We start from the raw sequence: 13258 nt of genomic DNA, 5'->3' as shown, positions 1-13258 counted from the left end.
TTTGTAGGAAAATTCATTCTCTACAAATTTTCTGTAAACTACTATTGCATTTTCTATTCATGTGAATGCTTCAGTTCGAGAAAAGAATGAAGCTACTATCACGCTCCTATTGTTCAAAAAAAGAATGAAGCAACTATCATGCTCGTATTGATATGTCAAGATATCCCCACGCTTCTGAGTAAAATTCCAAGTCTGCGGCTTCTAACTTCAGCAGTGGAGTGACTGGAGTCCACGCAGCATCTGCTAAAAAATCATTCTACACTAGCTATCAACATCCGCGGGACCCTCTTCTGTAATACCTATAATCTCCAGACATGTAACTGGTCATGTGAAAAGTGTGACGACATCTCTTCTGTATCCTCTAACTATTAACATGCGCGGCACGTTCTCGACGAGCAGATCCATGTATTCCATGTAGCAGTAGGCTGGCTGGTTCAGCGGCGGCGCTGGGAGGCTCACCAGGACCACAGCGGCCATCCTCGAATGTTTAAGGATAGTAGCATTCAGCTTTAGCATTGTGTTGAGGAACTTGTCCACCTTCTGTTCATTAACCACGACTTGCTTGCCACCCTCCATCAAGGGCTGCCCTTCTCTTTGCGCAGCCTCCTTCATCTCAGAAAGGTATACTCCGATTCTTTGTTGTGCACTCGTATAAGCCTCTTGAGGGTCATCCTTCCTGGAACCATCCGCATGTGCTTCGAATGATCTCATAGTAACAACAATAACCTCAGCTTGCATCCTCAGATCGTACAGGAACTTTTTGACATCAGCTTTTAGCTCCTCGGCTTCAGTGTCCTCTTCAGCTATGCAGAAGACCTGAATCTTACAGCTCTCGAAACTGTCCTTGGTCAGTAGGAGCTGAGACAGCAGAAGCATTAATCCTCCGTCTCTCACGATCCAGTATAAGTCAATGGTCCCGTACTGTCGCTGGTACTCGTTAGGCCACTCATCAAGTCCCTTCACAGTGACAACAGCCTTGTTGGCAGTAATGCAATCGTTTATAATGCTGACAAATGTAGACGGTATTTGTGTCAGATTCTCATGACGCCAGATTTCGGGGTAACGCATCACAACAATGTTTGGCTTCAAGTTTCCCAGGCCCATGGTCTGAACAATGCTGCGAAAACCATGAGACACTGAGGGTGCTACGATGATCTCAGCAACACCCTCACACCGCTTATAGTCGATATAAGCGCTTAGTTGTCGGCAGGCTATCTTTGCATCCTCAGCAGATTCATGATAGTCCCCATCAATTATAGAGACAAATATCGACATGCCACGTCCCTTTTTCTTCATGAAATTAGCGAAATCTGCAAGCTTTGGATGGCATGGGACATCTTCTGGAAGCCTGCCCCAAGGGCGGCAGAATATGAGAGGAATAGGGTACCAGTTTTTTGGATGAACTTGATTTGCTGCAACAGAAATTCTCCGAATTATAAAGTATGGTGCTTCATGTGTTGGTAGGCAATGTTAATTTTTTTATGTATAATAAGAACGGTACCTCCCAACGAACGAAGGCTTCGCAGAGCCAGTTGAAAGTAGGCACTCTTAAACCCATCTCCCCAGTCTCCAGCCTTTCCTTTTAAGCTGACATAGTAGTAGATGAGGCTTGCTAGGGCAAGAGAGACCACAGTAAAAGTCCAAGAGATCATAAACATGATAACTGGAAATTAAGAAAGGAAATCATCTGTTAATGGGCTGCACCTTTGTAATATATTCAATAGTACAACCTAAGGATGCAAATCTTCAGTTATAGTGAAAAATAAATAAGAGTTGTGATGCGTGTAGTTGAAAAGGTAGCTGACATCACATGCCCACAAAAGTGTTCAGTAAGCATTTTGCATCAACTGACTGTTACAAATTAACAATGTTTATTTCTGTATACATATTGTAACATGCGGTCATAAATAGAAATATAAAGATGGGGAAGCATACCAATGCAAAGCAATGCACCGATGAGAGAAAGGCTCCAATGGTGAAGCTTCCATCGAGGACGCCAACTTGGAGCATCGAGGAGGTCCAGCAGAAAGCAGGAAAGGTTCACACCAGCATAGCACAGAAGGAAAAACATAGTGATAGTGGGCGTAATCAGATCTAAGTTCCCAATCACAACACAACCAATACAGATGAAGCTTGTAAACAGAGTTGCCAAGTGTGGCTCGGATCCTTCATAGGCTTTAAAATAATTAAGAACAGGAAGGATGTCATCATTCGCAATTGCTACAAGTAGCCTTGGAGCCCCTGTTAGACTCTGTAGAGCTGCACCTAAAGTGGACAGGATAATGCCAATGTAAATTACTGCGGGAGCAGGCCAAGCGACTGTAGCTGTTAGGAGCCTGCGTTAAGGAAATCCATGAGCTGACCACATGAGAAATAATTTTTTTACAATTTACAGAAATCCAAGATGTCCAATATCATAAAATGTAGAATAGAAAATTACAATGTCACAAGTAGCTGAAACCACAGGGCATATAAATCCTAAAGGCATATTCAAGGCATGAGGTGCTTAGAAGAGGGAGAGAGTATATTGCCATATATGCAAGCATTCTATCTAAGGCCTCAGTTGCCAGGCACCTCATCTTATCTACCATATATATAGATAAACACTCATGCCTTGATCATCCCATGGATGTGCTTCAGGAGGTAATTATTTATGTGAAGTACTACCTCTGTCCGGATTTAATTGACTTATATCAATACTATATTTGTTCATTAGCCTTCTCTCCTCCGTGTCGATTAAATAGGAACGGAGGGAGTACTAGGCATTTCCCTGTATTAGCATCTCGCTTGTCCTATATGGCAAAAAAAAACAGTTTTCGACTTCAGAGACCCCTTCAAACATCACGGGAGATGGCCTTAGCCTTCTACGCTTGGCATGAGCTTCGTGCGTTTAAATACATTTGTTTTGAATCAATGCTTGTGCCTGGGAAATTATCTGTATGTTATTACCTCAGGCGTGCATGTGTCATGGTCACCTTGAGCGTCAATACGTGTATAGGAAGGGTCATAATTCCACCCTGAATGTCCTGAATGTCTTTCAGTATATACAGGGGTGCTCGTGCACTTAGCTCATGCCAACTTTCAATGTTAACGTTCTTGCACTGGATTTAACCCTTATATGTGAACCTTAAGCTTGTGGAGATATCTACCTCTCTTAAATCCCACGCCAGAGATGCTCTAATAATGCCCCATGGTGTCACAGCATAGCTAGCGTATTATCAAACATCCAGAAATCAGAAGGTTGATGGTATGATGACAAGAAAGCTCAGACCTGTCAGTTAGAAGCTCTTCTCTTGTAGCCAAGGCTCCGAAAAGAACCACAGACAGTAGATACATCGCAGTAGTTAAAAGGGTAGCATTTAATGTTCCAATTGGGATTGAACGTTGTGTGTCTTTAAGTGAAGCAGAGCGGTTAGAACCAGCCATGATGCCTGTAACAGCTGGGAAAAAGAGACCTAACAATGCGCTGAAAGATAAACTGAAAATAGTTAGCAAGGGCACATTAAATAAAAAATACTCTCTTGACCCTTTAATATAAATTGTCATGACAACCTATATTGATTGTAATAACATGTTATATTATGGGACATAGGGAGTATTCAGTAAGCAGATATACATTTGAGAATATTAATACACCACAAAGTTGAAGAATCTTAAGTAAAAGAACAGCAGTAAAAAAGACGCACTTAAAATCCCAATATATAGAGCCATTTGGATCAGGAACTCCAGCATTGTTTGTACGTTGGTAGTCTGCACTCCAGTTGTCACGGAGTGTAGTCATACTCAATCCAGTAATTCCCTCTAGGTAGGAAACAACAAACAATGATTTAGCACAAAATAAAGAAATAAAAAATTGTAAGCAAAGAGCTACTTACTTGAAGAGTTGGGACTTGGAGCACTGAAGACACCAATGTAAATGCAGAGTATTGAGAAGAGGACTGGCATTAAGAAAGCAGGAGCGACCTTGTTGATAATTTTGACACCACCAAACACAATAAAACATAACAGTATGGTCACAATGACACCATAGATCTGGAGGTCATGCAAGCTGGGTGTTGATATAGTTGTTGCACTGCCCCCGTTTACTGTATTATCGATCATTGTTACCTTTTCTGCTTTTAAATCACTACATGTGTTAATACAAATAGGAAAGGACAATACCTCGAAACTTGTATGGAATAAAAAATGCATAACACTAAAAATAAAATAATTTGCAAAATTCCCATTCCAAAAAAGTGAGAGAGTGTTATTGTACTCCCTCCTTTCCAAAGAATAAAGCGTACAAATTTAGTCAAAAGTCGAAATCCTCTATGGTTGACCAATAAAATAAAAACAAATCGAACATTTACGATACCAAATCAATATTAGTAGATTGGCGTTAAATATATTTTCATAATATATTTGTTTCGTGTATATTTTATTTTTACAATTGGTCAAACTTATAAAGCTTTGACTTTTAAATAAACTTATAAGCCTTATTTGTCGGAATGGAGGTAGTATCAAATAAGCATTGGGTACGTTATGTTCGGATTTGATATAAACTACTTCTATAAGAACATCTATTCACAGAATATGTATTTGTATGGATAAATTGTGGAATGCGCTAATTTCCGCGATGGGCAGAAAACTACAGGTGTATGGTGTTCCTAACGAAAATGTGCAAATCATTTGATATGCATAAAGGACCCTCAGAAACAGAGCAATAACAACAGCACTGCCTGGAGCTCACAGTAACACAGCACCTTGAAAAAATCCAGCTGAAGGAACAGCATCCAAAAAGGTTTCTACAGCTCCCAGCACATACCTGCAAATAGGAATGTCAAGACAGGGAGAGAATCCTACGCCACTCATGAGATAAAGAAATAAAGCATCGAAAGCTGCAACTGCAACACCGTCGATCTCAATAAGCAGAACTGCACTAGCAACAGAAGGCATTTTCTCCTCTGTAATATTCTGTTATTTCCTCTTTCAGTCGTAGGTAGAACTTTGTGTTCTCCTCGTGTTTTTTCATGAGATTACATACCAGCATTAAAATTTACCCCAAACTGCAATATTGCTAAGATCCAAAGATAACCCTAATACTTTACTAGCTATTCTACGAATATTCCACTCACTGTATATATAATTATACAAGTGCAGTAGCAAGAAGATAACTAGCATCCTGGACCACATAGATGTAGTAGCCTGATACACGATAAATCAAAATATTTGTCCAAACGAAAGCTTCAAAAAAAAAAATCTTATGTAGGAGACTGCCAGGTAATTGGCATGTTCTAATGCGGACTTACATAGCTCCAGCAACTGCATTTCCCAGGAAGAAACACAATCCAATGCTAACTCCAACTTCTGGACCTAGTGCGCGGCCAATCAAATAGTATGGCCCACCACCCTGAAATAAGAAGAAACTTACATGAGTACCTAGTGTTCCCGTATGTAATTCCGAAAAATGAGATGCAAACCAGACAATCTCTTACAAATGAAATCTATCTTGTTGATCTAAAAATAATTTACAAGTCAATATAGAAAGTCTAAGTCTAAGTCAAGCAGATGGGTCTCAGAGGTTATGAAAATATAAATCCATTCTCCTAAATTTTGAAGTTCCTAAATTCAAATTACTGAAAAATATTGTACTATCTAGTTACTACTGAATGATGACATGTTTGCCTCTCTATCGTGTTCGACAAACAACAAGCAAAAAAACGAAAAAAGGCATTCATTTAGAGATGAGAATATAGAGCCTTATGCAAGGATCTGTCACCTACTACTGATATTTAACATACCTTCATTGCCCCATTTGTCGCAATCGCGCTCAATGATAATCCAGTTAAAAATGTGCATGCGCCACAAAATGCACATAAAACAAGGGACTGCCATACGCCTCCCATACCAACGATCCTACAAGAAAGAGAAATGAAAGGTTGTTGCACTTAACATTCAACATATGAGTAATCTTATATCTTACTTCAGTGAGAAACAGACTCAGAGGAAGTGTCAGAGGATCACATTTATCACCTACTAGGCTGCTACTACTACATGAGCACCAAATGAACAAGGACATCTCCTCGTACTACAGCGGAGATTTCAAAGACTAACCATCAGTCCATAAAATTCAAAACCATTATAAACATACACAGAATATACGAATTTCAATCCGCAGCAATCCACATGTTCAATTATTGTTTAGTTGTAAGAGTGCAGGGAGTTCTGCAATGATGTGCAAGAGTTTACCATGTGAAACGAATATAATAGATTATTCCCAAGATGTTCTGCAAGCATGGAACAAAGACACCCATCATTGTACCAAGTTTAGGGTCAGTTTCCTGAATACAAAAAAAAAAAAGAGTGTAACCAACAAACGAATAAGATGAACTAGAAGATACAAGATAAATGAAATGCAAGTACGATTAAATTTGAAATTAGCCTTGAACTAGCAAGCTTGGAATTATGGATACTTGGATAGTGAACAAACCTTTGGGCGTCCGATCGTAATACCCACATTCTCGCTATCTGTAGGAATAGCAGGTACCTGAGCTGGTTCTCCTGTCATACTGTTCAGATTCACTCAGACTTATGACATAGCTTCAGCTATGTGCACAATAAAAAATAAATTTATAGGTTTCTAACGACTTCCTTAAACATCAGATGTTTAACGTGCAATAAACACATGTGTATGCAAAACCTGAAGCGCTGATTAAAATGTAGAAAATCCATGCAACAAGTGATCAACTGATGTACCTTTTAAGCCCCAAAATATTGACCAGCGAGTCAAAACCGAAGAGCTCAAGCTTTGAATCACTCTGAGGTCCACTAGATGGACCATTTGAAGAAGCCACTTGCGTTCTTGGATCCGTACTTGTGTTCCTGCTAGATTTTATGCGCCTATAACATGAATAGTTATATGTTAGTGTTAGCACTTCCAATCAAGAAACCCAATAAGAATTCACAACCAGATAATTCAGGTAGCAGGAAACCAGTAGCTATGGCAGTTGCAAACTTGCAAAGGCACTACTTTATAAAAAGGATACTACCAATCCATCGGGTTCCATCCAATGTACCAACAGTATGGTCCTCAATCAAAACTTTAGGCCTATGATAGACCGATTTATGAGGACAATATTTCACACCACATCAACTACCAATGGGAACTAAAATGAGTTCAAGTATGAACTGTTATTTGTTAACCAAACAACACATCAAATAAAAATTCATCACATCAGGTCTGTTCCTAATAAGAAGTAAATTTGTTCAGATTTAAATTACTTTGTTACGTCAAAAGGAGGCCATATAATGGCTGACAATTACTACTGCAACAACAATACCATTTCTATTAAAAGCTACATATAATCGTTTCTAGACTAGAAACATATGTATCATCATTCAAACTAGTCGTACTAAGCTCACATGCCACGCGCAACACTTGTGTGGTTGATAAAAAAATATCTCAGCACGACCGTGCAACTTAGTTAACACTCATACTACCTATAAGATTGGACGACATGCATTCTTAAATCGCACAATGCTCCACTCTCGCCAATAGCAGAACAGTTCCATCGTGGCACCATTTACAACAGGAGGATGATCCCACCAACAAATCCCTCTATTGGAACTAATCAAACCGGCAGAAAAAAAAAGATGATCCACGCAAGGGTCGGGTGCCCCTCCCCTGCATGCATATGCATAAGAACGAACGAAATGTAAATGATGACCTGGGCGCCGTGGAGGTGTCGGCGGAGGCGCCGGGCTCCATGAACTCCATCTGGACGACAGCCCCGTCGTGGGGCTCCACGGGGCGATACCTCTGCTGCGACGGCTTGGGCGGCACCGGAGCCTCCTCCTCGTCGGCGCCACCGCCGGCCCCTCTGCTCCCCATTGCAGAAAGATCGACGAACTGCCCGGCGCAGCGTAGCGGGGTCGATTTCGGATTAAGGGTCAGTTAGCCGAGGGCCGGCGTGAGGGTCGACAACCCGCCGATGCGATGGAAACGCATTTGCATTGCCCGCGATCTTGGATCCAGATCTAGGGGAGGCTAGAGGTAGGAGAGGGTGAAGAGATCACTAGCGGCGAGAGGCGGCGCGCGGGAAGAGAGGTGAGTCGAAGGGAGGAGGTGGTGGTGGCGGGGAAAACGGGGCGGTGATGTGCCAAGGGTAATCAACTGATTTCTGTTCCTTTCTGCCGTGGGACAGGTCCAGGTCTTTCTTTTTGGTTTCTTTTTTCTTTTCAATACTACTCCATTGCTTGTATTGTAACAAAACACAAAAAAGAGATGCCACATTTGGCGCTGAAAAACCCCTAGCCATGAGGCGATGAGGCGTTGATGAGCCGCGATAAACAACGTCATGCCACATTTGTTTCGAGCTATTACTCAAAAGTATATGATAAACAACGTATTGTCATCGCATTGTTTAATCATCAACACTTTTTTTATTGATTCCCTGTTAGCTACTTTTGTTTCGAGAGTGCACCAAAGGCGCATCATAACTTCATAGAAGATAGAAAAATATTTTACAAGAAGTTAAGCATGAAGTTGTGAATAACTATGCTCGCGAACTCCCCCACTCACACCTAAGCCTATGCTCGTGACACGACTTGCCTCCCTCCGACTCTAGCTACCTAACGTTGTCGATGATCTGCTGAGTGTTCAGCTAAAGATGGGTGTTCCTGAACGTTCTAGCGTTCCTCTGTTTCCTTAGGGTCCAAGCCACTAGGATCACCAGGGTATCGAACCTCCATCTATCCCTCTTATGCACCTTCCCTCTGCCCAAGATCCACCATTTCTCCAAGTTGATGTCTGAAGTAGGTTGTTGAATCTCAAGCATTGCCATTTGGAGACATCCCATCCACACAACTCTCGCATATGGGCACTGAATCAAGATGTGATCCACCTTGTCCTCCTACTGCAGGCAAGTGTAGCAGGTTTCGTGTGCTCCTCCAAACCGTGCCTAAATCTCCTATCCGCGGTCCAAAGCATGTATCTCAGTGCCTGCCAGATGAAAATCTTGCATTTAAGTGGTGCAAAGGATTTCCAAACCATCTTATGCATGTCGTCGATCATCATTCCTTGGCATAACATCATGTAGGTGCCTTTCGTCGTGTACACACCCGTCCTAGAGCCCTTCCAGATGAACTGATTCGGTATGTTAACGTCTCTCTCCACCCCTTCCAACGCCTCCCAAACCTGGATACGCTGCGAGCAAACCTCAACTGTGACATAGCCTGCATGGATATCCTTGATCCAAGTGTTCTCTGTTAACCCATCTGAGGCTAGCATGCTATACTTTCATCTCGTGGTGACGACAACGACAACCGCATGTGCAACCTCTCCCATACGCTCATGTTACCAATTATCTCCCTAGAACCTGATGCTAGCTCTTTCCATCGCCGATGACAAAACTCACACAACTCTGAAAAACCTCGCTAACCTTGTCGTCTGTCATCAAACACAACCCCTGCCATGATCTGTTGGGTTCAGTGCGCTTTAGCAATTCCCATCTAGCTCTGAGAGCAAGGCCTTGCAGGCTCAAGTCCTTGATGCAAAGCCCACCAAAGCAAATAGGCCTGCAAATGCTTTCCCGGGCTATAAGGTATTGTCCTCCATGAATTTCCTTTTTCCCGGCTTAAGAGAAAGGCTCTCGGCTATTTGGTAACCTCCTCTCAAGTAGCCACGTAGGGGCATCTTCGATGAGTAATTGATGAATAGGTCTAGCGGTGATCATGGCCTTGATAAGGATCAATCTTCCTGCCCTCGCGATCATGCCCTGGTTCCAAGCAGGCATACAATGAACAACTATGTCCAACAATGGCTGCAATTCCACTTTGGTAAGAGGCCGCACTGCAAGCTGAAGCCCGAGATATTTGATCAGGAGAAGCAAAGGTAGGAGAAACAAGAGGAAAGAGGGCGAGCGTCCGAGGCGAATGGTAGCTCCTCCGCTCTAGAACGGGAGCAGGAGGATCAGGGCAACATCGACAAGGTTAGCGGAGGAGCTTTGGTGCTCCGAAGGCTCCTTGCTCCCCCGCTCTGGTACCCTCCACCGGGACGCCTTTGCTCGAGCCCTCCACCGGCAAGTGGAGCGGCCGCACTGCCCTAGAAGCTCAGCATGGGAGGAGCAGGGTGACCCCCGCGGAGCCCTCTGATGGCGAGCTGAGCGGCGGAGGACTGCATACGGAGGAGACGAAGAAGAATTAAATTTGAAATCTTAATTTGGAGCCCTAATTTAAAAGGTTTTGTACATGTAAGGTAGTTTATCCATGGAGGGGTAATTCTCACCAAGGATAATCTTGTAAAACCTAATTGGCAGGGAAGTAAAAACGTGTGTTTTCCGTCATCACAATGAGACTATCAAACACTTATTCTTTTAGTAAAAATTTGCAAGATCTATATGTCCATCCATCCAAATAGGTTCTAGCTATTGCTCAATGGTGTCGAGATGAATGGGGAGTTAGAGGATATTCGTATTTTCAATAATGCTCCGAGTTTCAACCACCTTTTGTTTGCGGATGACTCACTGGTACTTGTCAAAGCTAATCGTGAGAGTGCCAAGTCTCTGCAAAAAGTGCTACAACTATATGAAGCGTGTTCGGGTCAAGTTGTAAATTATGATAAATCCTCTGTCATGTTCAGCCCCAATACAAGTGATGTTTGTCGGCAGCAGGTATTTGCAGAACTAAATATTAGGGTAGAAGCCCGAACATAAAAGTACCTGGGGTTGCCAGTTTATGTGGATAGATCACGGACAAAAACCTTTGCTTATTTGAAGGATAAGGTATGGAAAAGAATACAAGGATGGAATGAGAGAATGCTATCAAAAGTGGGGAAGGATATTTTGATCAAAGCGTGTGCTCAAGCAATCCCAACTTATGCTATGTCATGTTTTGACCTTACCAAGACACTTTGTGAACAGATGAGCTCGATGATTTGTAGGTTCTGGTGAGCACAACAGGACAATGAAAGTAAAACACATTGGCTGAGTTGGGAGATGATGACAAAGTCAAAGAAGGAAGGAGGTCTCGGATTTAGAGATTTATATGGGTTCAATCTAGCAATGTTAGCTAGACAAGCATGGAGGATGCTAACAAATCCTGAGTCTTTGTGTGCTAAAGTGCTAAAGGCGAAGTATTTCCCAAACTGTTCTATTTTGGAAGCCTCGTCAAGTCCAGGTGTTTCATATACATGGAGAAGCATTTTGAAGGGAGTAGGTTTGTTAAAGGAAGGAATTGTATGGCGTGTAGGAGATGGTACAAACATTAATATTTGGACAGATCCATGGTTGGCACGTGATGATGTGAGATTTCCCATTACACCGAGAGGTCAATGTGTACTGACCAAGGTAAATGAGCTGCTTAATCCAATCACAGGAGTTTGGGATGAAGACTTGGTCAGGCAAACGTTTTGGGAGATTGATGTGAAAACCATCCTTGCTACTCCTGTTCAAGAAGATTTTGAGGATTTTGTGGCATGGCAATTGGATAAGAAAGGAATGTTTTCAGTGAAATCTGCTTATAAAATTTATGTAAATATTCGGGATGGACCACAAGCGACTTCCTCCAACAGTGCTACAGAAGGTTTCCAATGGTCTAAAATTTGGAAAATCCCATGTGTCCCAAAGATCCAACAATTTATATGGCGACTTGCACATAACAGTCTTCCGGTCAAACGCAACATTGAGAGAAGAGGTATGGAGTGTGATACACTATGTGTTTGCTGTAGGAGATTGGATGAGGATGGGGCACACATTTTTCTGAAATGTAAGCAGGTTAGAGAGCTATGGTCACGGTTGGAGCTAGAGGAGTTACATGATCACTTGTGCACTTTACCGGATGCAATAGCAGTGGTACAGAAGCTCCTGGAGGAAACACCTGATAAATTAGTACAAATCTGTTGTGTATTGTGGCGATGGTGGACAGGTAGAAACAAATTGAATGCAGAGAAGAAAAATCTGTCAGTGAACGAAATTTGGCGTCAAGCGCAGTACTGGACTGGCGAATGCAGGTTGTATTGCAAAAAGAAGACACGCGAGTATGGTGAGGATCGGAGGCTGAATACCTGGATGGCGCCGACAGAGGATTACATAAAGTTTAATATTGATGGTGCATTCAAGGAGCATACAAGACAGGGGGGCTGGGGCTTCGTAGCCAGAGATCATATGGGAGATGTGCTCGGGTCAGGAGCTGGACGAATTTCACATGCAGGTTCTGCTGTGCAGACTGAAGCAATAGCTTGTATGGAAGCTATCCAGGCTGCCTCTGCCTGGGGGATGGGAAGGATTCATATTGAATCAGATTGTACCAATCTAGTCAGTGCACTGAAGGGATTCGAGTACGACTTGGTGCGAGAAGGAGTGTTGTTTCGGGAGATCCGTTCCTTTGCATCGTTGAATTTTATCTCTTTTGAAATTTCATACTGTCCTAGAATGTGTAATAAAGTAGGCCACGAATTAGCTGCTTTTGGAGCTAATCAGACCATATCTAGACTTCGATGGGTTGAGTCAGTACCAGATGTTGTAACTCAGTTGGTGGCCAGCGAGTTAGCTGAGCCAGTTTAATGGAATATATATGTTCCAGTTCAAAAAAAAAGGTTCTAGCTTATATCACCTCGTAATATTGCGAATATATTCGGCAAGTGGCTCAATGGTATGGATCCTAGGTTCAACCTACTTATTAGGATGGGAGCGATTACCGTTATTTGGTCACCATGTCTTTGCAGAACTGATAATGTGTGTGTCAATAAAAATGTTTCTCTTATGCCGGTCATCTACCGGTGCACCGGCAGCTATGCCCCATTTGTGGTCACCACTTCAGCGTGTGGAGCATCGTGATCTCTTTATGGAGGTGTCTACATGGTTGGAAGATACGGTGAGTGATATATTTTTCTAACATGGATGGCAACGCCCTCCTTTGTCGTAGTTTATTTTCAGTTTATTTCAGTGTGTTGAGTATAAATATATTGCATAAGCTCTTTCCATCAGTTCGGACTTTTATAAAATCTAGCTAGTGCAACAATTTTATACGATGCACTTTAAAAGAACCACAGAAGTTTTGTTTGAAACTAGTGGATTGGTTCGGCTTTGTGCATTCTAGCTATGAAGAAACCGAGTGTAGTACTTTTTATTAAGTAACAAAATCATTATCGGAAAAATGTGTAAGGTATTTTTTGCAAAAATATATTTCTACCACGCAAGCGACTTTTAAATGGAGTCGGAGGGAATATAATTTTCTTCACGATGACGCGAACTCGTAGCTGCATCAATTGAGGATATACGCC

General features: G+C 42.2%; 1 protein-coding gene across 1 annotated transcript; it reads right to left on the bottom strand.

The window, feature by feature from the left end:
- Positions 1–324: 324 nt before the first annotated feature.
- Positions 325–7870, bottom strand: LOC124673140 (cation-chloride cotransporter 2-like). The gene is made up of 13 exons (XM_047209269.1): positions 7707–7870; positions 6736–6879; positions 6470–6548; positions 6229–6320; positions 5781–5895; positions 5289–5389; positions 4743–4804; positions 3876–4112; positions 3687–3801; positions 3272–3466; positions 1936–2336; positions 1502–1663; positions 325–1412 (listed from the first exon to the last, which is right to left on the bottom strand). Exons 1-13 carry the CDS (start codon positions 7868–7870, stop codon positions 325–327), a joined length of 2955 nt encoding a protein of 984 aa, XP_047065225.1.
- Positions 7871–13258: the final 5388 nt, after the last annotated feature.

The sequence above is a fragment of the Lolium rigidum genome, chromosome 7 (genome assembly GCF_022539505.1).
Source record: "Lolium rigidum isolate FL_2022 chromosome 7, APGP_CSIRO_Lrig_0.1, whole genome shotgun sequence".
NCBI classification, from domain to species: domain Eukaryota; kingdom Viridiplantae; phylum Streptophyta; class Magnoliopsida; order Poales; family Poaceae; genus Lolium; species Lolium rigidum.
This window is presented reverse-complemented; position numbering and strand designations above follow the sequence as displayed.